The 23934-nt window shown below is 45.9% G+C and overlaps 1 protein-coding gene across 4 annotated transcripts in view; it reads right to left on the bottom strand.

The window, feature by feature from the left end:
- Nucleotides 1–533: 533 nt before the first annotated feature.
- Nucleotides 534–23934, bottom strand: part of cyth1a (cytohesin 1a) — a 37751-nt gene continuing 14350 nt past the window's right edge. Inside the window, exons 1-13 of one of the 4 annotated variants that reach the window (XM_056406225.1) lie at nucleotides 20758–20969; nucleotides 14366–14448; nucleotides 11543–11607; nucleotides 10574–10640; nucleotides 10364–10482; nucleotides 9319–9399; nucleotides 8718–8830; nucleotides 7764–7912; nucleotides 7564–7676; nucleotides 3966–4044; nucleotides 3806–3874; nucleotides 3093–3247; nucleotides 534–2434 (exon numbers count right to left, since the gene is read on the bottom strand). In XM_056406225.1, coding sequence (XP_056262200.1) covers nucleotides 2356–2434; nucleotides 3093–3247; nucleotides 3806–3874; nucleotides 3966–4044; nucleotides 7564–7676; nucleotides 7764–7912; nucleotides 8718–8830; nucleotides 9319–9399; nucleotides 10364–10482; nucleotides 10574–10640; nucleotides 11543–11607; nucleotides 14366–14380 — 1104 coding nt within the window. In that variant the 5' untranslated portion in view covers nucleotides 14381–14448; nucleotides 20758–20969 and the 3' untranslated portion in view covers nucleotides 534–2355. Of the gene's footprint in view, nucleotides 2435–3092; nucleotides 3248–3805; nucleotides 3875–3965; nucleotides 4045–7563; nucleotides 7677–7763; nucleotides 7913–8717; nucleotides 8831–9318; nucleotides 9400–10363; nucleotides 10483–10573; nucleotides 10641–11542; nucleotides 11608–14365; nucleotides 14449–14857; nucleotides 16171–20757; nucleotides 20970–23934 lie in introns of those variants that run through there. The other 3 variants (XM_056406224.1, XM_056406222.1, XM_056406223.1) reach the window with 3 other exon arrangements.

Below are 23934 nucleotides of genomic sequence, written 5' to 3'. Positions count from 1 at the left end.
GCATTTTAGCCGGTTTCCTGCACTGTTCCATTGAGAAAAAGTCATTTCTATTGATTGCTTTTCCAGGCATCATTTAATATGATACATACACACTTGCAAATATCGACTTTGCCTTGCTGCCTCGACATTTGTGCCATAAATACTTTAGAAGCCAGCTTGATATGAAACGTTATGACACTGTAAATAAAGGCTGGATTAAAACAGTAACAACTTTTTGTAGAGGGTAAATGTGGTTTGAATAATTTAAACTTTGTAAAGTTGGGCACTTTGTCAAAACAGAGAGGGGATGATTTAATTGCATGAGGAAGGAGTATTCAGTATTCATGGGAAACTCATTTTATTTGAGTTTGATTGAGCCTGACTAATTTGACTAATTAATAAGCAGCAGTATTTTCTAAAAAGCAGCACGTGTGCTCGCTTGCTGTGGCAGTCGGCGTGAGGCAGGATGCCTCTGCAGCGGTTACCGCATGCCGCCACCTGCTGGAGACACTTTACTGTGACGTGCAGCGGGTTAAAGACACTCAGAGGCAGCATTGTGACACATGTGTCTTTATTTCAGCTTGATTAAATGGCAATGATACAAACCTCAAATCAAACATTGAACAGAATACCAAAAGAAAATGGCACAACTAATAAGAAACAAGACAAAATACCCACTATACATATAAATATGTACAACTTTGATAAATAAAACCAATACTGTCTAGAGAATTATGATTGTTTTGCATTTTTCCTTATTTCCCTAGGATTAGAGCACTGAGAGGAGGAAGAGGAGCAGAGAGGAAGAGGCGCAGCAGGCACACACAGACAAGGACAAGAGTAGAAAAGACAGCCGCGTGATGGACAACTCTGCGTTCGCAAACATTGTACCTCAACGCAGTTTTGTGTGGCGAACTGACAAAATGACATGTCACTGCCTCAGTGTGACCAACCGCCCTGACCGCCATCTTTTGGTTCGCCACAGTACATTCCTCACATGACTCGTAGTTCTGTATCGTTTCACATCACTTTGGATCCTGAGACGGGGACGACCCCTTGTTACCCAGGCGCAGCGTCAACCAACCACACATGCTTCACAGCCTCTACAACAATATGTCATATACTATGTCTTACACATCAACAACCTGAAGCACACAGTACAACGATGGATGAGGTCGGGCTGACGGCTGTAGATGACATGAGATCTGTTTTACCATTCAATAGGTAACCCTCTACAAAGAAAAGACAAATTAAGAGGAAAGAAACAAAATATTAAATGTTGTTTGACTGGGAGAAGAAAACTGAATTACCGTCGCTAACCAGCAGCTTTTCTTATCACGTTTCATCGAGCGCCAGGCACTGTGCAGCAGTGAAGAAACCGAACGAACGATGAAATCAGGGAACAGGAAGCAGTTTGTGTTTAAATAAAAGAGAAGAGGAGAAAATATAAAAAGGGGCTGGCATTTTTAATTTCCAGACAGCCTAAGACCTCAAAAAGAGGCTCAGGGTGATGACCACTCGTCCCTTTAAAAAGACACTAATCCCCAGGATGCATCTCTGGGACCTTAAAGAAATCAACAGAGTGAGATCCAACAGGGCGACCCCGTCCAGACAAGCAGAACCTTCATCGGCGCCGCTCGTCACATTTACAAACACTTTAGTCTGGGACACAGACGAGGCTTTCATTCCTCACACGGCTGTCGTGTTGTGAACAGAATCCACGTCGACAAGTTTTAGAACATCGTAACAATCTCCTGAGTGGCAATTTTATTATTAGAAAAACAAACAAAAAAATTCTATAAAATAAAAAAAAAACGTTGGCAAAGCAAGCCCCTGCATCCCTGGCAAGACCTTTTTTTAAATTTTCATACAAAAGCAAACAAACAAAAAAGACTGAAGAGGAATTGGTATTTAAGAGCTGTAAAAATAGACATGTATTACCCTAGCACATGAGAAAAGGTCTTCGCTTTTCTTCTAGAAAGAGGGGAATATTTTGGTTGGAGTGCCACATTTGGTCAGACCTGCTGAGTTTAAATGATGTGTGCTACTGGGGAATGAGTGTTTGCATGGGGTGTATGTGCACACTGTATATGGGAATTGTGTTAGTTTTTAAAGCATCTTCAAAGAGGATTTTGCAGTTAAACAGCAACATTTCCTTGAGAGAGCACACAAAGCTGAGAGAGAGAGAGAGACAGGAGGTCAGCAAGATCGAGAAACCCCAGCATGCTTCCTGTTGTTTTGGCCTGTAGAGTCCCAAAGCCCGACCTCGTGTGAATCCTCGAGAAGGAGAGGTCTGAGGCCGCCCTCGACCGCGGCGTCTGGATGCCTGGACCCCTGCTGCTCTGTCGAGGGCAACATCTGGAATGCTGAGCAGCTCTAGTGCCTCTTCATGGACGACACCTTCTTCTTCCTGGCTGCCAGCATCTCGTAAAAGGGGTCCCTGCTGATGGCAGCTCTGTGGGCACAGATGCAAAGCATCATGTCAGGGAGCGGAATGGCACTCGTGTGTCAATTGCTGCACTTATGCAGTACTTTAATGTTGATTTGCATATAAATAGGGTTCGATTTTTAGTAGAAGTAATATTCAGATTTATGTGTGAACGTAATTCAAGTCTAATTAGGTTGTAAAAATAGCATCTACAATACCCGACTGACTAACAATCTTTCGTTTTACGTACTTAAGAGGAAGTGCTTTTGGATTATCAGCAGTTGTGCTTTAATCCAACAGTTTTCTCTCCACGCTCTTTGACCTAACACCCTTCTAAACTGTCTGTGTCCATGAGCACGACAGCAACGGCTCAGAGATAAACCGGCAAACTATTATTGTACCAAGTTGCCAGAATGTAAAATAATACAGCCTGACTCCAGTTGTAGCCACGGCTAACTCACTGACTACATGGCAACATTATACTTCCTGTTTGCAAGCGCCAACATTATGGGAGTTGTAGTTCCAACACTAATGCAGACACTAAGGATTTCCCCCAAAAAATGGAAGCAAGACCAGATATAATAGGCGTGACTTTGAAAACCCCTTAAGGGCCGTACATGCAGGTTACAAACATATAAAGTATCAAACGATGCCTTCAATAAATGAGGGAAGAAAAAACATTTACTTAATGCTGTTCATCCATTCCTCTTTTTCCTCAGCAGTGGGGGCGGAGATCCGGTAGAAGGTGTGGTTGCCCTCGACAACGCGCCCGTCAGCCTCAGTCTTGCATGCTTTTATCACCTGGTCCTTGTTGTCAGGAATGAAAAGCTCAAAGCAGTTCTACAGAAGAGAAGAGGATGGAGGTTAGAAGGTAGAGAAAGAATGACAACACAAATAGCTTACCATGAAAAATGCTATAAACTATTATCTAAATCCCTCTTTATGCTATACTCTTCATATACTGCGTCATATAATGTTGGGAGTGCCAACCAATAAGGTTGTGGAGGTAAATGCAACTGCCTATCAAGCAGCCAGTGTCAATCAAATAACTATATATATATATATAGTTATTTAATTGACACCTCCACAATAGATAGATATATAGTTATATATATATATATATAGTTATATATATAGTTATATATATATATATATATATAGTTATATATATATATATATATAGTTATATATATATAGTTATATAGTTATATATATGTATATTATATATATTAAAAAAACACAGTTTGATTGATTTCTAGCTCAAACTCAAATGTCAAACATTACTGCAGTGGAAGTTCAGCTAAAATAATCCATTTAGAAAAGGAGTTGTAGTCAAAGCCAAATGTCCTGACTGAGTGTGCAAACACAGAAGGAACCAGTAGAGGGAGCTGTACTTACAGGCTTCTTATCCTCCACCTCCTTGAGGCTCAGGTTCTCCAGTGGGATGATTCCTCTGGGCTCCTTGTCCTAGACGAACATCAGATATGTGAGTGACGGTGTTCCGAGGAGCAGAGGGCGCAGGCGACTCTCTGGGGCGGGGAAACGGAGCTGTACTCACTGTGGTGTACTCAAAATAGTAAAGACAGTTGTCTGTGAGGATGAACCACCTCCTCTTCCAGGTTTTTACTCGTCCGCCTGTGGAGCAAACAGCCAGCGTCAGAGAGGCTCAGCACGAGAGGAGAGAGAGAGAGAGAGAGAGAGAAAGGAGCACCGAAGCACCGGGTCGAGCAGCGGGCAGGCAGACAGATGTATGGGCAGACAGACAGGTGACGGCTCCACAGGACTCCTCCTCCCCACGACCCTGATCCGCCATGCGCTCGCCATCACCACAGCTGCATAGCCTTCGTCTCTTTGGTGATTTTGGTTGACTTCATAACTTCATAGCGCTGAGCTACATTTCAGTGACTCGCCTCACAGGAGAATCTCAAAAGTTAATAGATGCCATTTTAAAGCTAATCGGCGTCGATGTGACGCAATACAATGACGCTCTGCGTCTCGACGAATGTCGGGCTCACTACCGGGTTTCTCTTTATTCGAGTTGCCGACTCAGAGGAGCCATGATCGATAGACGGAGTGTGTATCTCTGGAGGCTTTGAGGAGGTTTATGAACACAGCCACACTTACACCTTCGAGTCACTCTCATCGGGTGGTGCTTTAATAGGTTCAGTTAGTGCAATGAATACAAGGGGAGAATGTGGAGAGGAAGGAGTGACCGATCATTAAGTTCCCTCTCACACCCAATGGGGGCTCTCTGGTTAACTCTGTGCCCCACTGATCTGAAGCTGACCTCTGACCCCCTTTGACACCCATACTTCCTGTGAGGGGAAACCTGATCACAGTGGCAGACGGCACTCACGCTGGGAAGATGGGATGCCAACGAAATGAGAGTGGCAAGGAGCCGAGAGCCTGGAGCTACGCTCCGTTTCTCTACAGGCGTCGCAGACTTGAATTTCCTGTTTGGCCTTTGTTGAGTAACCTCTCATTCATACAGGAGCAGTGTCCAGGGGGAGGGGGAGACAAGCGTTCCTTCTGATCATGACATAGAGACCTAAGCCTCGTCTAGACGAGGCTATCCCACCACCAATTATGGAAAAAACAAGCTTTGTGAAACCCATTTACCAGGACAGAGGAGGCTTGGAGGAGGTTTACATACAGACATGTAGAACACACGTGTGGTATCATATAACAGCAGGAGCGCTGTATATGACACCCCATCATATCACAGACACCATGACAGGTCAAACACTTCAGGCTACGCTTGTTATAAATCTACAGACGTTACGACACGCGCTTCACTCGACAGGCGGAGATGGAGAGCCCCGCTCCGCACCTCCGCTCGTCAGTGTGTTGCGACAAGGAAGCAGACGGACAGAAAACACGAGACGCGATGGCAGAATCACACGGTCGGCTGACTCGAGGGTCGATTGGGTCGTTTGGAGGTCGCGAGTGGTTTTCGTGGCCGCGCGGGTTCCCGCCTCTCCCAAGAAGGAGAGGTGACCTCCTCCCGTGCAAGAATGTCTGGGGCGAGGCGGGACGCCACAGCTGATTGTTGCAGAGGTGTGCGCACGGTGCTGGGCCGGAGTGGCGCTGAGCGGATGAGGGGGGGGGGGGGCTGTGGGAGGCTGGGCAAGAAGAGGATTTGGAGGGAACAGGATTTTACATTATATCTAGTTGCTGTTGATTGTATGATTTCTTTGTAAATCAGTTCTCATGAAGTAGCAAATGGTTCTCTACTTCTAATGAATTCTCTTTTTCTTCCACCAGGGCTCATATTGTGTAATTAATAGGAATGATTTGTAAATAACAAGAATGCACACTCCAACTCCTAACCATGTGCACTTTAAGTGTACACAGCTTGCATGAATCAGTTGCAGCGTGGCTAGATCCTGTATCTGCACCCTCCTCTGCCCACGCTTCTCTCCCACAGTTCGGTCCAGTCCGGTCGAGCGCCACACCGTCACCCTTCAGATCCATGTACAGCTGAAGATAAGGGGAGCAGCGCCACCTTGTTGAAAAGGTGCAGTATTCCCGTTCCACACAACCAGAGAACAAACAACAATTCGCCAATTGGGTGAATGGGTTCATGATCAATTTGGATTGTCAAGCAACCGTCCGGTGTTGTGTTCGCTGTGTGGGAAGAAGAAGGTATAATGCAGCTTCCAAAAAAAGATCAAAGAGAATGACCACCACAGCGTAGAGAGGGAAGAGGGTCAAACTGCTCCGCGGAGCGGTCACAAAGCATCAGCTCCCCGAGCCGAGCGCACAGGGCAGCAAATGAACCCGGTGACCGCCCGGCAACCACCCACAGAGACGAAAGAGAGTGGGCAAACCACCAGCTCAATGAGACACTGAACAGACAAACACCTGAAGTTCAAATGAGTCAACGGAGAGGCGCAAAACCAAAATAAAAATCTACAAAAATAATATGCGCGAATGTATTCCAAAAAAAAATGAGGAAAAGAACAAAAAGCATGGCGGACCACCAAAAGCACCCGAGAGCTGGACTAGCGTTTGGGAAGAGCAGGTGTACATACCTCCTGAGGAAAGACAACAGCCAAAATCATGGGAACAAACAAACGAAGAGGAAAAGAAAACAAAAAAAATTAAATGATAAGGAATTATTGCACCACAGTCCTGTTAATCTGGTTCCAGGGAGGCTTTGATGCACTGCTTTACAGCTTTCATGTTGGGTCCACAGATTTGACATCTGCTGTTTATACATCGGCCCACATGGGGGAGTTCTACTCAATGCCACTGTAAAGCACTACATTAAATATCGCTTCCACTTTGGTCCTTTTCTGTTGTATCCAGGAATTTACTTTCCACCCCAATTGTTTTACTCAAATGTGCCAATTTGGAGTCATTGGAGAAAGAGTAAGTCTTCCCTTTCTTGTTGTAGTTTGTTGTAAAGATTCACAATGATTGGAAGATTCAATTGTACTTGTAACATTCAGGCTTCTTAATGAAATTCATTGTGAATCTGTTCAACAGAGAGATCTTAGAGGAAACAGAGGATGAAGAGTTAAGGGAACCAGGGTTGTGCCTTTCTGCTTGTAGAGTGACTGTGTCGTCACGGTAACAGCTCACATCCTGTGAAACACTTGTAACGCTGCCGGTACGTGGGTGGGCCGAACACATGTTCAAGACAGAATTTATTAAGGGCCAAATAATAAGAAAAATAATTATAAATACCAAGACAAATTCTGTGTTGTTAAAAAATGAGAAGGCCCTCTGGGAGTTTCAACAATAGGCGTTTAAAATCAGCTAAGATCAAACTATCTACCATTTAAGATTAAATATTGTTTAAAGCCCTTTCATGTACATGTGCATGTTTGAATAAACTTTATTTACAGCTACAAACGTTAGTACTTGTGCTTGATCATGCTCCGTCGTAAATATTTCAAAGGCCTCCACATGTCTCATGGCCACATTCATAATACATGGAAGACAGCAAAGATGTCTCGGTCTAGTGTGTACAAACCTATCCACACACACACACTCACAGACACCTTAGCTCCCGCTCACTCTCACACACACTTTATATGATCTACAACACACGGTAATCCATCAGCACTGCCCCGTTGACGAGAGCGCCATTATTTTTGGCGGATCATCACGTGCCCAAACAACCGTGTCCATGCATCTCCTGTCACTCACCCAGCTTTAGCAGCCAGCCCTCTCGGTCTGGGTTGAAGAAAGTGTGTGTGAGGTCGTTGCCGTCATCCTCTGGGATTTTGAAGGGCTCATTCTTGATGCTGTCATACAGATTCTACAAGAAAAAAAAAGGTTTGAGGATCGCGGGAGGAGAAATCCCTCACGAGGAGAGAAACACCGGGAGTTCTAAAGCCGTACTGACCCTGAGCAGGTCCTCGGGTAAGTCTCCTCCATCGTTGATTCCTCGGTTCATGGAGATGAAACGTTCCACCGCAGGCTTTTCCTTCACATTCGGATTGTGGAGGCTGGTGTTTAGCATGATGATGGCAAATGACAGGATGTAACAGGTGTCTGTAACACACACACACACACACCATAAAACAGGGATTAGAAATAGGTTGTTGTTTATCATTAAACCTTTGCCAGTATTTAATTGTGTGTTTAAATATAAATGTAAATTAGCGGAGCTGAAAGGACTGCACTTTGGGGACCTCAGGCAAACAGAGAGGAACAGATCGGCGAAGCTTCGTTAGCGAGGAGAGTGGGTGGGAGTGAAAGGCTGCGAGTGGGCAGCAAAGTATGCATGTTTCTCGATAAGCACTCTAATTGTGTGTGTGTGTGTGTGTGTGTCCACGCGTTTTACTAAAAGACAACGTGGCCAGCGCACGGCTGACGCAGCAGCACTTTATCTGGCCGTTAGACTGTCGAAGGCTCTTGCATTATTCACATCCATCTGCATCCATGTTGGAGGCCGGCGGCTGTCCGCTACGGCCGGTGTTTCCCAAAAGCCAGAAACTCTTCCAGAGCAGCGCTCACAGCGGCAGACTTTCTGTCTGCTAAACAAAGCAGTTCAGATGCGATTACCTTCGGCGTGCCGTTAGATCTCAGTGCAACAGGGAAGATTAAGTGCTTCAGGGAGACAAAAGTTAACCAGAGTCCAACAGAGAGTTATAGGACTAGTTACTATTATTAATTAAGAATTTGAAACTTTATTCGGCGATTCCGCTGAGAAAAATGTCTAAACTTCAGAATGTATCAACCAACTATTGAGGCAGAAGACAAGAGGAAGTCATTTTGTCCTTTGTTTACAGCTTTCGGGCTTTTCATGTCAACACTGAAAGCCTGAAACACTGAAAGTACGGCGTGACGGCGCTACCTGTGGACTGGAAAACGCCCGGGTTGCACTGGCAGTAGCGCTGAGCGAAGGCCTCCATCATTCGGTCGATCTTCTGAGCTTCTCCCGGTAGCCGAAAACTCCACAGGAACTGTCTGTCAGGGGCCACAGCTTAGGAGTCAGCAACAGACTCACTTCCACCATGAAAAGGCTGAATGCTTTCTCTTAACCCTCCTGTTACCTTCACATTTACTAACATATTTTACCCCCAGCAATTAAAACCTCCAGAAAATTATTAGAATTAATATTGTTTCCCAAGTTTAAGTGTGAGGTACTTTATGTTTGTTTGTTGACTACCTAAATAGTCCTTTAAATATATATAAAAAAGTTGATATTTCTTATATGTTTGACAGTGAAAAACAGCCTGGAGTCAAATTGACCCCAAAGAACACCGACGTTAAACATTGAATGGGGTCAAATTGACCCTAAAGGTAACAGGAGGGTTAAAGCAGAAAACTAAAATGGACAGCTGCATCTTTAGGAGACTCTGAAGATATTTATTGCGTCACACGTGATTTATATGAAGAAAAGGAAGGTCTGAGCGACGAGGAATCTGGTCAAGGACGTGAAGATGCTGTCTTACCGTAGGGCCTGAACCAGGTTGAGGTCTGTGAACTCATGGAGCTCCACATAGATGTGAAGGACTTCGAGATTGAAGTCATCTCTACAGGAGACAAAACATGGCAAATGTCTAATTGGTAAACATTTTTTAAACTTTTCTTGATGTATTTTCTAGTTTTCTCCGACCCCAGTTCAAAACACAAAGATTTTCAACCGCCGATCAAATAAGAGAAAGAAAAGCAGCAAATCAGGACTAAACGTTGCTTCTATAGTAGCTCTGTGTGCGTGAGGACTGTGGCGTGACTCACATGGCCTTCAGGAGGCCTGGAATACGCTTCACACTCCCATCAAACACAATGTAGCAAAGAAAAAAAAATGTTAAAACACTCACCGCCTCCCTTTCATTTATCATCTAATGTCAATTATGACATCATCCCCGACCTTCATGCCCTTCAGAGTAAATGATCCGCCCTGAGGGATCATGCCGAGGCTCTAAGGGGCTCTCGCTGACAGAGTCATATCCAGTCACCAGTGTTCCCAGTGGACGAGTGACCAATCGCGTCTCGGGGCTCTCACGCCGTTTCCGGCCCCTCCTTACAGAATCAAAAACACTTGGAGAGCGAGATAGCAAAGAGACGAAGAGCACCCATCAACAGCCTGAACTCCGTTTCCTGGTTAGACCTCAGAGACCGCACCCTGGCTGTAACCGGGCCTGCCCTGTCGTCCCTGTTGTACATCAGGCCAAACACCACTTCCTGTCTTATGCGTTCGCTCTACCGAGGATGGCCTCAGCTCTCGAGTCAAATCCTGAATTCCCCTAAAACGCGTGCATTCCCGAGTAGTGAGACTCTCGATCCGAAAACAGATGGAGACTATTTAGTAACAGCCATCGTCTTGAGAGAACGGCCAAAATGTGGGACCAATAATCCGAAGAGATGGGCGTGTGCATGACCAAGAGGAAACCGCAATACGGAAACTATGCACTGGCTCGCCAACGCTTTATCAACAACACGGACGGGTGCTGGTGAGTCACGATGGTGAGACGGAGGGAAAGTCTTCATCCTCACCTCTCTCCGAGGTAATCTCCGATGGCCGTTTTGTTGAGGCCCTCGCCCTTGAAGAGGAATTGAGAAATGTCGTCGCTGGTGTGCTTCAGCAAGTCGTTCTCGATCAGGAACAGGATCCCCTAGGAAAGAGACGGGGCCCCGGGTCACTTCCTGCTTCGGAGAACATGTGGGATAAATTACTGAAGAATCGCAACAATTTCTTCCACATACCTTTTTGGGGTCCATGTTAAATTTCTTACGCCCCATGGCCACCTGTTTATTTCTCTGCATATTTTTCCTGGAAAATAAAAAGGTGGTAGGTTCTTGTTTGTTGTTTTGATGTAAACAATAATGTTGTACATGAACAAACGGGCTGCAACTGACTTTCCCGACTTTTTTCAAGCATTTGGTCGAGAAAACTTTATACAATTAATCACAATTTCCCCGAACTCAAGGTAATGTCCACAAAAAACTTTTTTTGTCTGACAAACAGTCCAATAACCACTTATTTTTGCTTCATTTCACTAACTCTCCTCAGTTTCTTTACCATAAACAATTTATCATTTGTTTGGCAGAAGCCATTTTTTCCTGCACATTGACGACAACGTATTGATAAAGTGGAAACGTCTCATTTCTCAGGCCTCAAGTTATTCAGGGGTCAAAGTGCACTTAAAGAGTCCGCCGTCACTATGGTTACACCACCATCTTCCCACTGATTCACTCGCAGCAACATTCCTTCGGATCATGTCTGCCAAAGGTCGACAACAGCAGCACAACCTTCATGTACTTTATTCAAGAAATGGATCGAAGGAAGCTCTGATCAGAAGAAGGTGCTGCAACTCTTAATGGCTTTTAGATCTGGTAGCTGATGGGATCCCGATCCACTCAAGGAGACCTAACATCAGCCATCACTCCCCAGGGTCCATCCATTGTCTTCCTCTGCCCGTACACCCACTGCATTATTCAATGAGGCCTCCCATCATGGGGGGTGCCTGATGAAACATTTAAACGGCCTTAAAAGCAGAGCCAATTTGCGAAGCGTATTCGGTGAGAGGGGATGGCCGACCTGCCCGTCAAACATTAATAATTGAGTTAAATTTGCTAAGTTAATAGAAGGCAAACGACAAGCCAATTTAGGCAAAACAGAGAGGGAAATATCGGTCTTTGGGGGATTGGGGGGGTCAGATCCCTTTTTCCTACCTCTCTTCAGTGGATCCCAAGTTCTCGATCTCACTCGTCACTTCTGCTATCTCATCCTTCAGCCGCTGCAGAGAAGACATACATGTTAGTCCTAAAATGTTATGAGAACGAATTCATCATCGGCCTTCTGACTTCTGACACCTGGCGGCGTGGGCGAGTGTGGCCAACACAAACAACGCAAGTATTTGCATTGCTCTAATGAAGAGTGCCGAGGGAGAGGTCATCGTCCCTGAACCACCTGTGTTTGTCTGTGAGCCAGGTGGCCTTTTATCACATGCAGGAACAACAAAGAGAGCGGAGTCCCTTCCGATGAGCCGGAGCTTCACATGCACTGCTGCACATCCGGCTCTCCTCGGTTCCCTTCCACTCAAAGCGACGCTCTTTATCTCATATCAGCGGAGGTTTTTCCGTATGCGTGTTCTCTTAAGACAATCCTCTCGTCCCGAATTCGATTCGGCAGAGAACATTCACGGATAACCTCGATACAAATGGATTATATTGTGTGTAGGGTTTTAGTGATTAATGGACTTGGAGGCAGATTTTGTTGATCAAGCTAAGACCGCTGGTGCCAGACTGGCGCAGTAAGGGCATTACGGCGGGTAGAGGATGGAGACGGTGACGTCAGCTTGATGAAAGTGTGGAATAATAACATAAAAGAAGCCCTGTATGCAGACAGAGCTTATTATTGACCATGTGAGGCGACAGCTCTTCATGTCAAAGGCTACAAACGTCAAGTCTCTCCGTTCACATCCAGCTGCAGTCATAGTTTATCATTTCTCGGGCATAATACCAATTCACAAAGGGAACATCTGTGTTTTCAATGCCTGCGCAATCACAACACATTCCTCAGATGCTTGCCTCCGCAAACAAAGGCTGTGCTCATACAGGGAAGTGGGCGGTGGTGTTTGTGATGAAATATCAAGAGGCATCAGAGGGTTTTTAATCTTCTCGAGAAAACTTCGGTTTTTGAAACTCTTCATGTCACACAGAAATCACAGGGCCAAGTGCATAATCCAAGGCAGCTGTATCATTGATTTGTATAATGTGATGCATTGAATTTTTGTGTCTGTTATGGCTGTTATGATTATGTATGATTTACAAAATGTATGACCAAATCATTATATTGATAAAATAATGCATATAAAAAAAAAATAATTTTTTAATAATGTATTGTGTGTAAATGTTCCCGAAATCATATGTAGCATCATCATAATTAATAATAAATGTTAATATGTCACTTTAGGAAGGTAAGTTGGCAGGGCAGGACAGCAGAGGACAGTGTGTGTGTGGTGTAAGCAGGAAGAGGAGAGTAACTTTGTGTGCTTGACAGTGGACAGGGGACAGGACAGGGATTTTTCCATTTTATTCATAACAGACATTCTCAACATATCGTACTTATCACCCCTCTTCCTCTCTTCCTAACTCTCTCCTCTCTCTTCTCTCTCTCTCTAACTCACTCAACCAACCCAACAACCCACATTTTTATGATGGAGCCTTTATATATTTATATTGCTGTCAAACCTGAACCCCCGGAACCACTTCCCCTTCCCAGCTGGTACAGCCGGGCCAGGTCAGAGGACGTCATCATTTTTTGGCTCCTCCCTAAAATGCCCGATACGCGCGCGCGCGAGCGCCCCCTCCATTATTCGACACACGCACGAAGGCGTCGGCGGCACATCACAACAACTATACTATTGACACCACTCCTCCCTCTGCACACATGAGCTCCTACACCTCGCTACCTGTGACGTCGGCGTGACTGGTGGTGGTGGTGGGGGGGCCAGCAGAGGTGGGTGTAGGAGTAGAGGGGTCCGTGTGCAGAAAACAGGAGGAGAGGAAAGGACCGGGGCAGCAGTGGTGGCCAAAGAGGGGGGAGGGGCAGCGATGATGTGTCAGGCTCATAAAAGAGAGGGTGTCAGATCATGCCTCTAATGTCTGTCTGTCAGTCCACTGGAAGGTAAGTCGCCCACTGGCACATCTGGAAGACAACTTTCTGCTGAGTTATGACAGTTTTGTCATCCCTGTGTGTCATTTGCTGACAGCTGGTTATTGAGTAACAGAACCTGAGCCGCTCGCTTCACTAATCAGCTCTGCTCTTTGCTCCAGACAACCGACAAAAGAATGAGCATGGGCCGTGGGCAGGAATTAAACAAACTACTTTAGTGAAATTCGGGGGCAAGCTGATTTGAACCCTGGCTCCCTTTAGCAAGTACATGAAGGATCTTCAACTGGCTGCATGAGCACGCTCCTCATAAGAGCTTCATCCTATTGTATCTGTGCACTTATCTTCATTTTATACTCAAGTTATATTCAACACCACATTTCATGAAAAACACCCATAAGAGACACAAAACGTCTACAAAACACAAACGGCTAAACGGTTACCAGATGGTTTTCGCGAAGGAAGTGAACTTTTGGCAGGAAATGCCTCACATTCCACTCGGGTGAAATATTTGAAGGACTTCTAAAAGAGACATTTGTAGAAGGAGGAGGTATCTATATATTTAGCTGAAGTTACTGGAAGTGAGCCAAATGTCTGGAAATGTTTTATTTTTTAATTAAGATCCTCTGGCCCCTAAAGCCTTTACATACAATATACAAGCTTTGAAGCCAGCCAGTAACTGCAATGTGTTGCAGTTGGGTCAAATCAAGTTGTGCATTTTCTGTCCAAGTCAAACTATATTTGACTTTTATATTTTCTCCAAAAGATCAGGAAAACTCAAAATGTAAGTAAATAAGCTAAAGAAGTCAGCACTTTTTTTTACCAATCCTCTGCATCATAACATGTGTACAAACAGCCCCCATATCCTATTCCAGTATTACCTGAATGTCCTCCATCAGCTCCTCCTTGCGCCGGCGGATATTCTCCAGCTCCTGCTTCTCCTCTGGGGTGAGGTCGTCCGACACTGGGTAGAGATGAGAGAGAGAGAGGCTGAAGGGTTAGTCGCCCAAGATATAATGCACCTTAATCCTTCTCGACGCATATCCATCCCCTGAGGCGTGTCCCTCAGGGCATCTCGTTGCACAGAAATCACATTATAATTCCCCTTGATATCAGAAAGGGACTGAATGCCCACGCCAAGTGTTATGAACACTCAGAGTATGAAACATCGACACCAAAATAAAACCAAGCGTGCAGCAGGCAGGAGCACTTTGAAGAGGACTTCACTTTTTGTTTTGTTTGTAGTCTGTCATCATGGCAGCACACATGTGACGGGTCTCAGAGCGCTGCCTGTCGGCTGCGATAAGGAGCCGCGTGCCGAGGACGAGGGGCGAGCAGCGCGTCCCGTTTGATGGACAATGACAAACTCCTACCTGCACCGCAAGCAGGTGACACCACGAGTCAGGTCAAGCGGCACAATCTGCGCCTGGACTGGATCGGATTTCAAAATCAGTCTCCATTTGAAAACCAGTTGCATTTGCTTGCTCGAGTCAAAATCGTTGAACGATTACAGTTCAAATACAAGTTTCTGTGCTTTTCTAAAAGGACGAGAGGGAAGTGATTGAATTCTCAGTGTTTACAAACGTGTGTTTGCATTGGCTGAAGAAATACATCCAATGTGCAAGAACAATCATCTTTTGCATTGAAAAGGTGTTGCAGCATCACAAGACGAGAGTGTTTAGCCCAAAACGCTTAAACCCCACCGAGCCCCGACAGTGGCGTGAGCTGCTCGAGTCACAGAGGTTATGTAGGAAAGTCCTCCATAGGCCGAGCACAAGCCACCTCCTGTGACCTCTCGCCCCCTCATTACCTCAGCACACGGTTCAAAGGTTAAAGGGGCGGAGACCAGGGTCAACTCGGTGGACCTCTGTAAACGATTAACACGGTAATGGTTATAGAGATGGAACATGAGGACCGAGGAATCCTCCACACACGATATACCACGACTCATTTTACAACTCTGACCTGAAAAAACACCTCTACCTCAGACATTTTCTTTGCTAAATTAAAAAGATCAATTCAATATTGGTCTTTCATAATCCTAATAAAACCGCAAAAATTCCCTGACTATATGAGAGCGCCTGAACTGTGGAGGTCAGTGTACCTGCAGTCAGAGGTCAGTGGAATATAAGTTACAAAAGATAAACAAAATCTGACACAGCAATCAATAAAGCAAGGAAAGGCCAGCCATCCAGAAAGTATGAACTTCGTTGGGCTTTGAAACGCACACAAACATTCAGAACTTCACAATGAGCAAGATCGGCTCTTTTCGTATTCCCGTAAACAAGATTTTTCTCCAAGCAGAACATTCTTGCTAAATGTTATCCTCGAAAGCAAATATGTGCTGCAGAATGGAGAGCAATAATTGAACACCCATGAATAAAAGAACACCCATGACAGTCACTGCCATGTCTGCTGATATTTAACACAGGAATAATGGACAATAGAAGTGACCAAGAGGCTGTGAAGGAGCTGCAACACAAAGCCACGCGGTCTCCAGACTCGTCTCCAGACTCTGGGGGAGCACAGCAGTCCACTCGAGGTTGACCTTCACAAATACCCCACAGCCTACAGTTACCGCGACGAACCGGCCGTGTCCGTCCCAAATGTTCAGGGTATCCATGGAAACTACAGTTAGGTCTGTGCAACTGTTAACTGTAAATCACTTACGAGGGAAGCGGACGCCAAAATAAGTTGTTTAACCCTTGTGTTGCCTTAGGGTCATTTTGACCCGAATCAATATTACACCCTCCCCCCGCCTTAGGATTAATTTGACCCCATTCAATGTTTAATGTCGGTGTTCTTTCGGTAGTCAACAAACAAACATAAAGTGCCTCACACTTAAACTTGGAAAACAATATTAATTCTAATAATTTTCTGGAGGTTTTAATTGCTGGCGTCAAATTGAACCCAAAGGGTAAAATATGTTAGTAAATATAAAGGTAACAGGAGGGTGAAACATTGAATCGGGTCAAAATGACCCAAAGGCGGGGGGAGGGTTAAATATTTAATCGGGTCAAAATGACCCGAAGGCAACACAAGGGTTAACCTTTGTTTTTGATCAGACCGTTCCCTCGATAGCAGCTCATATTGTTTGTGTATTTTGTTTGTTTGTGTATTTTATTCAGTCAATCAAATCAAATACAATATTATTCTATATAATATACAAAAGAGAAAGACTTAAAAGGTATAGGCAGAAGCAAAAAATGCTTATAAATTCCTATCCTAAATTGAAATCAAAATAAATCAGAAAATTTATATAAAATAAAGAAAAAAACAACAAACAAAATAAAGAAAAAACAAAATATATTTATATATACTGCCACATACATCTTCCATATAAATACGTTTTTAATCACATTTATAAATCTCAAGAATTGCTTTATAAATAAATTCCCTTGAATATTGGGCAGGACGTGAATGTGTTGATACAGACCGAGACGCACAAACAGGCGCCCACACACACATACACACGAACTGGAGACGGGTTTGAGAATATGTGTTCTTCTAGCATTTAATTACCCCGTCTCCCGATTGACTGGGTGAGTAAACCCAGAGCAGGCCGTGAGATCAAGAATACAAACAAGAGCGACGGCGGCCGAGCCGAGAGCAGGAAGTTTATTCCCCTTTCTGTAAATATGATGTCAGGTTCGGACGCCGAAGGGAGCCGCGCCACACAAAACAAGAGCCAACACAACCCCGGCGTTGGAGTTTTAAAAAGAGGACCGCAAGGTGAAGGACTGACGGGAGAAAAGAGCTGCAGAAAAGAAGTATAATTATATAGAAATTGAGCAAAGGAACGTTAGCATTTGAGAATGGAAATCATATGTTCCCTTGCATCCTTCAAGAGCACAAGCAAGGAGCTTAGGGAATAAGTATTTTTCGGCCATCGGTAGGGCAGCTGCGTGATGACAGCCATGTCCTGGGATTAAAGGGCATTTCTAACTTGCCACCACGCGCGTCGTCTGCTGTCACGCACACGAGCGAATTGACTGGAGAAGCCAGCCAGGTACACATCCCACTGCCGTCCCGACTCCACCCGGCATAATTTAGACCACATCAGGGAACACATGTGCCAAAAGGTGGGCACCAAGTGGGTGTCGTTTCCCAGAACACAGCCGACGAGGGGGAACCCGTCCACTTAACGCTGCTCGTTTCCCTCCCGTCGGGGCGAGCTGCTCGGCTCCCGTTTGTTAAACTTCTTGGCCAATGAAAAGAGGCGGTCGTCAGGAAACGGACGGCAAATGTCAAAGACACAAGAATGAGGTCAAGAAAGAGGGATGGAGAGAATCTGATTATGTGGTGGAATCAATCATCCTTCTAAAAGACTCATAATACCTTCCACCCAAATAATAATACCCATGTCTTGCTGATGCTTAACACCCCGACACACACACACACACAGGACGTCTCCCGTCGTTTAGCTTTCAACACGAAGACCACCGGACTGGAACTGTTCAGATTGTGGTATTCAGACTGAATCCACTACATTCTGGCAAAACTGTTTCAATTATAGAGATTATTAACCAAAGTAAGGTTTGGGAAGCAAGGCGGGGCATTGACGTTATAGTGGCAAGGTCATTATTCTGAAATCTTCCACACTAGCTTTTTTTGAAAGAACTGTAACACATGAAGTCTTTCACTTTATTTAATAACTTGTCAACACCAAAGTGGTGCAAAGTGACTTGATTTGCAAGTGGCGAGCAGTTACTCACACAAGTGCCCGTCTCCAGAGCCGTGCCAAATCCGGGACAGTGTAACCTGGCCTTTGGCCTTGCCCTGGACCTCACGACTCCAAACACTCGATACGTTCCCTTTGAGTCCAACCCTCATAGAACTCTTGGATTGGCACATCCTTATCCCAAGTGGGACTTCTTACAAAACATTCGTGTATTTCCCGTTATTAACTCACTACGATGCTTTATTTGAGCCACACATAAAACATGTTGACAATGTATGTCCTTATCTTTTGCTTTTAGGAGTGTCTGCAGAGTTCCGAGACGGGCGAAGTAGTTTTTAGTGAGGGCTGGGTCAGCGGAGAGCACCGGGGAGGTGACGCCGAGGGAGACGCCAGTTATAGCTCCCTCTCCCGCGGCGGCGGAGCCCGCTAAGACACGTCCTGATTGCCGTCCTGGTAGAAGAGGCAGACGTCTCATTTCCACCCAGATCACTGAAGAACTCTCCTTGGAAAATAAGGAAATTAGAATTCTTGAGTGCTTAGGATGTCTCCCCCCCCTCCTCCCCCTCCCCCCCCCTCCCTGCAGATGTGACCCAATTTAGGAAGCTTCTCAAAGCTCAAAAATACTTTTATATTTATTACCCAAATAAGCTCCTCCCCTTGGCGCCCACTGACACCACGAGTGGAAAGGGTCCCACGATGCACGTTAAGTTGAACTTAAAGAGGACGCTCCGCACCGATCAGAGTGGGGAACTACACCGAATCTATTATCTCTACACCTACTGGGCCAGACGGAGACATCAACGCATCGCTTATGCTACAACGCTGCCTCTGATTTGCTGACTGAGGGGATATGCATAGAGATGCACATTCATGTCTGCAGCCATGTTTCTGTGTGCCTGTACATAATTGCAATTTGATGAAGTGCACGGACCGATCGAGGCAGATGAATGACACCGAGAGCAGAAACGTCTCCCCGCACGCGGCCCTTCATCTGCTCCGTTCCTACAGCTCGTTTCCCCTCCTTTATATCTCTGAGTAAGTAAACACATCCATTGGTCCCTCACCATTGGATGACCCTGACTCCTCACTCTATATCATCTCAGCCCTGATCTCTTCCTTTGTCCTCGCCTCTCTTCCAGTTTCTAGCCAATCTTACCAGTTTTGTCCGGCTCTCCTCCCTCCTAGTTATACGGATAGCTCCCTTTAAACTGCAAAACGCGCCCTCCACCCTCACAGTCCCTGTAGGCTCCAATCAATCGACCACCAGCCTAAACCAATGAAAGCACCAGCTGTCCACTTCATGATGAGGTTTAATGCATTCAGTGAAACAAACACAGAGAAACACAAACAATCGATTTTGTGAGCTGGTACGGGCAAAAAAACAAAAAACACGTGCACTACGGTCTTTTAAAAGGGCTTGAGGCTTTTTAGATCTCTGCCTGCTGTTCGAACAACAAAGGGAGGTTCAAAACGTCAACGTCTCATCCGCTGATCTCTGACCAGAGACTGAATCTCATTACTAAAGTAAGCCCTGAGGGGACTCGGCCTCATATATATTTGAAAGCGCACACACACACACACACATACACATATGCGTGCACGCCCCTTCATCTTCTGAACCCAACAGCTTGTTCCAAAGTGGAGCACGGGGCTGTGGAGGAATGCCAGTCTTTAATGTGGGCAAAGGCCCGATGGAACTTGTTCACCTCTGAACTTCAGATGCTCTGCTGCCAAACACAAAAACAGAACCCGATGCCGGCAGAGATGGACCGCCAGTGATGGATCAAAAAGCCACAAGGAAGCATCCAACCAGACCTGGCCTGAGGGTGGGAGGAGGTGAAGGGGGACAGAGAGGAGAGACAACAGGAGAAGGAGCCTTGTGTTGGGCCAGGGAGGCGTGGGCCGGAGAACACAGAGCCGGTGGGACGATCACAGCGGTCCCTTTGTGTCTGCGGTCGGCCTCGCGGGAAATTCTTTGAAAAGGTCCCGGCAGGGGGACGGATGGCTTCAGCATCCTCGGCTGTTACTCGTTACACGACGGGTTGGTCATCCCAGCTTCCTGCTCTGCCACTGAGTTCCATCATAATATGTACTACTGCAGTCTGACCTCTGCAGCCCTGGTCATAAAGTGTGTCTCAATACAATCATGAAGAGTCAAATAAATATATATATATGGCTTTAAACCAATTCATACAGACACGCCCCCCCCCCCCCCCCCCGACATATACTCAATCATCCCAAGAGTCCGTGAGTGGAGCTCCATTCACCAGCTTCAACCACAACACAACTAACCAGGCTGCAGAACGAGAGGACAGCCCGGCAGACGATACGTCAGACCACGAGCACGTCAACGTATTTTCATCACAGTTTGTTTGCGTCGGGGTAGAATGCATTATGCCCATCCTCGATGATTTCATCTTCAATCCTGTCAAAGTGTGGCTGGGGGGGTGGACACAGAGTCAATGGGATCGGAGCAAAGCCCCACATGACAGTACCACAGGTGACAAGCTCCACAAACAGAATCACATGGACAACAGCAGAAGATCAAGTCAACCAATAAAACACGTCACATCGGCAAACTGTAGCGCTAACCTGTGAGAGAAATCCTCCAAAGTGTCAATTGTGTATCCTTCCAAAGAGCTCCTGTTCTCTCTCTCCCTCTTCCTTTTTATAAAAAAATTAAAAATAAAAGACCCAGCAGTCCGTTCTTCTGTCAGCTGCAGTGGCTCAACGCAGGCGAGCCGGACGTCCACATGGCAGAGAGGAGCCTGCTCCTCCAGTCAGGGAGAGAGTTACTGCCGGGTTTCCTCAGCTCAGCTCAGCTCCCAGCATGCTGCCGGCACACCGACGGTCCATTTGGAAAGTAGCCTTACTTACTCACTGCCTCCCTCCCTCCCTCCCTCCCTACCTCCCTCCCTCTCTACTCACCCTTTCAATTTTGCTGTCACTGCCATTAACACGGAGGCTCCACCCAGTGGTCATTCCTTTCTCTGCTTCCACACACACACACACACACACACACCTTTCTTTCAAGACCGATACACATGATAGTATAAGTCGGCGTTGTGGTCGACATGTTGCTGTTTGACAGCCAACACTGACGGAGCGCTGCAGGGATGACACTTCTTTGACAAGGAATGTAACACCTTCCTGTTGTTTTTTGTAAACAAGATTGCAGATGTTAGAGCCAACATCACCCCCTCCCCCTGCCCCCCGGTCCCTAGTCCAGTTTCCGTACCATCAATGAGCAACTTCTCACCTGTTGAGCTGGAGGAGGTGTTGGAGGTAGTAAATACCATGAAGACCTCCTCTAGTCCCCTAGACATCCTGCCCACCTCCCTGCTAAAAGAAGCTATCTCTTCTGTTGCCCCCAGTCTGGTCAAAATTATAAACATGTCTCTGGTCACGGGTGTGGTGCCTTCTTATTTTAAGCAGGCGGCTGTCCAACCTCTCCTCAAAAAGCCCAACCTGGACCCCTCCTCTCCTCTAAACTACAGGCCCATATCTAAGCTACCTTTTATTTCAAAGGTACTGGAGAAAGTTGTAGCTAACCAACTTAACCTCTACCTGGCCACACACAACATTGGTGACAAGTTTCAATCCGGTTTCCGTAAGAAACACTCCACCGAGTCTGCCCTTCTTGGAGTATCTAATGACATCATGATGGCCTCCGACTGTGGCAAAGTTCTGTTCTGGTCCTGCTAGACCTGAGTGCAGCTTTTGACACAGTCGACCATAGTATTCTCCTAGATAGGCTAAAGAACTGGGTTGGGGTGTCAGGTCTAGCACTAAAATGGTTTGCCTCTTACCTCAGTGAGAGACATTTCTCAGTGTCAGCTGGTCCATATAACCGACTCCGCCCCTCTGCACTGCGGGTACCACAAGGCTCGGTGCTGGCCCGTTACTCTTTGCCCTATACCTGATCCCATTGGGTCAGCTGATCAGAACATTCTCTGGCATCACATACCACCTTTATGCTGACGACATCCAGCTGCTTTGCTCTTTTAAACCGGAGCAAATGCAGTCCCTCAGCATCCTGATGGAGTGTTTAGCCGCCATTGGGGGTTGGATGGCTAACAACCTCCTGCAGTTAAATGCAACCAAGACCGAGGTGTTGGTCATCGCCTCGATGGCACCACAGCTAGGGTACTAGAACAACTGGGCCCCCTCAAAAATAATGTCCACCCAACCATTAAAAACCTCGGTATTCATTTTGACCAGGCAATGCTGCTGGATAAACACGTCATGACTCTGAGTCGCAATTGCTTTTTCCACCTGCGAAACATCGCGAAATTGCGTTCCATCATCGCCCACTCTGAGATGGAAATGGCTATACATGCCTTTGTATCCTCCAGACTGGATTATTGCAACTCACTGTTCACCTGTCTAAACCAGGCATCCATAAACCGCCTCCAACTGGTTCAAAATGCAGCTGCCAGATTACTCACCAGGTCAAAGAAATCGTGTCACATTACCCCTATACTGGCTGCCCTACACTGGTTACCAATCCAGTACAGGATCCAGTACAAAGTACTTCTCTTTACCTTTAAGTCCATACACGGCCTCGCCTCCATTTATATACATGACCTCTTCATACAGCACACCCCAGCCGGTCCTTACGGTCAGCTGACCAGGGCTCCTGGCAGTGCCGCGCACACGATTAAAACCAAAAGGCGATCGGTCCTTTGCTGCAGTGGCCCCACGCCTGTGGAACACACTTCCGCAGGTGTTGAGAGCAGCTCAGTCCGAAAATAGCTTCAGAAATCAGCTAAAACACATCTCTACAAACAGGCATTTCTGGGTTAGGTTTCTGTGTGTTATCGGTTTTCTGCTCTCTATGTTTAATTTACTGTTTGTTGGTTTCTTCTACTGCGTTTGTGACTGCTCAAAAGTCTTGTGTACTGGAGGTAATGCACCCGCAATTTGTAATGTAGCACTGGCTTCTGCACCTTGCTGCTATGCTTAACATGATGATATTGATGATGTTGTACTGTTTTTACTGTTTTTATTGTAAAGCACTCTGTGTATTCGTACTGCGAAGGGCGCTATATAAATAAACTTTTACTTACTTACTTACTTACTTTGTCGGCCCCTGAAGTTAGCATCGCACCTTCAAGAAAAAGGATTTTTCCACTGCATTGTGGGTCGTCACGGAAACACAAGTGTGTATGACTTCCACGTTCTAAAGGCAATGGAAGACCAGAAGCAAACTGCACCCTGGTCTCATGAGTACGAGTATGAACACAAAGTGATGGAGTTTTATTTGGCCACAGTCCTTTCAGTAAAAGCTTCCAAATTCCCGAAATTGGACAGAAGGACGCGTATTTCATGTCGCGGAACGACCGTGACAATCTGCTACCCTTGCTTTGACAACAGATCTTATTTCACCAACCAAAAATCTCTTCAAAAACACAAATCCACTTTGAGGGAACAGGAGGCGCCAACACGCCGACTCCTTCCTGGGTGTTGGGACTCTTCACTGCAGCACTTATTACAGGATTAACAGCCTGCACTACAGAAACGTACACAAACAGACTGTGTTTCAGAGGACGCTACGGCATCATGAGCTCCAGAGACCCAACAGAGAAAACATAAACGTCTGCCTTATGTCATAAAAGGGGTCACATTATCAAAAAATTAATGATTCAAGTCTCTCAAACACACACACACACACGCACACAGACACATGAACACAGTCTGAGCATTTGGTCTGATTCATCTGGTCCCCACGGTCAGGACTAAGGAGGCTCTGAGCTGTTGCTATGACTC

The sequence above is a fragment of the Pseudoliparis swirei genome, chromosome 23 (assembly GCF_029220125.1).
Source record: "Pseudoliparis swirei isolate HS2019 ecotype Mariana Trench chromosome 23, NWPU_hadal_v1, whole genome shotgun sequence".
In the NCBI taxonomy this organism is placed as follows: Eukaryota; Metazoa; Chordata; class Actinopteri; order Perciformes; family Liparidae; genus Pseudoliparis; species Pseudoliparis swirei.
This window is presented reverse-complemented; position numbering and strand designations above follow the sequence as displayed.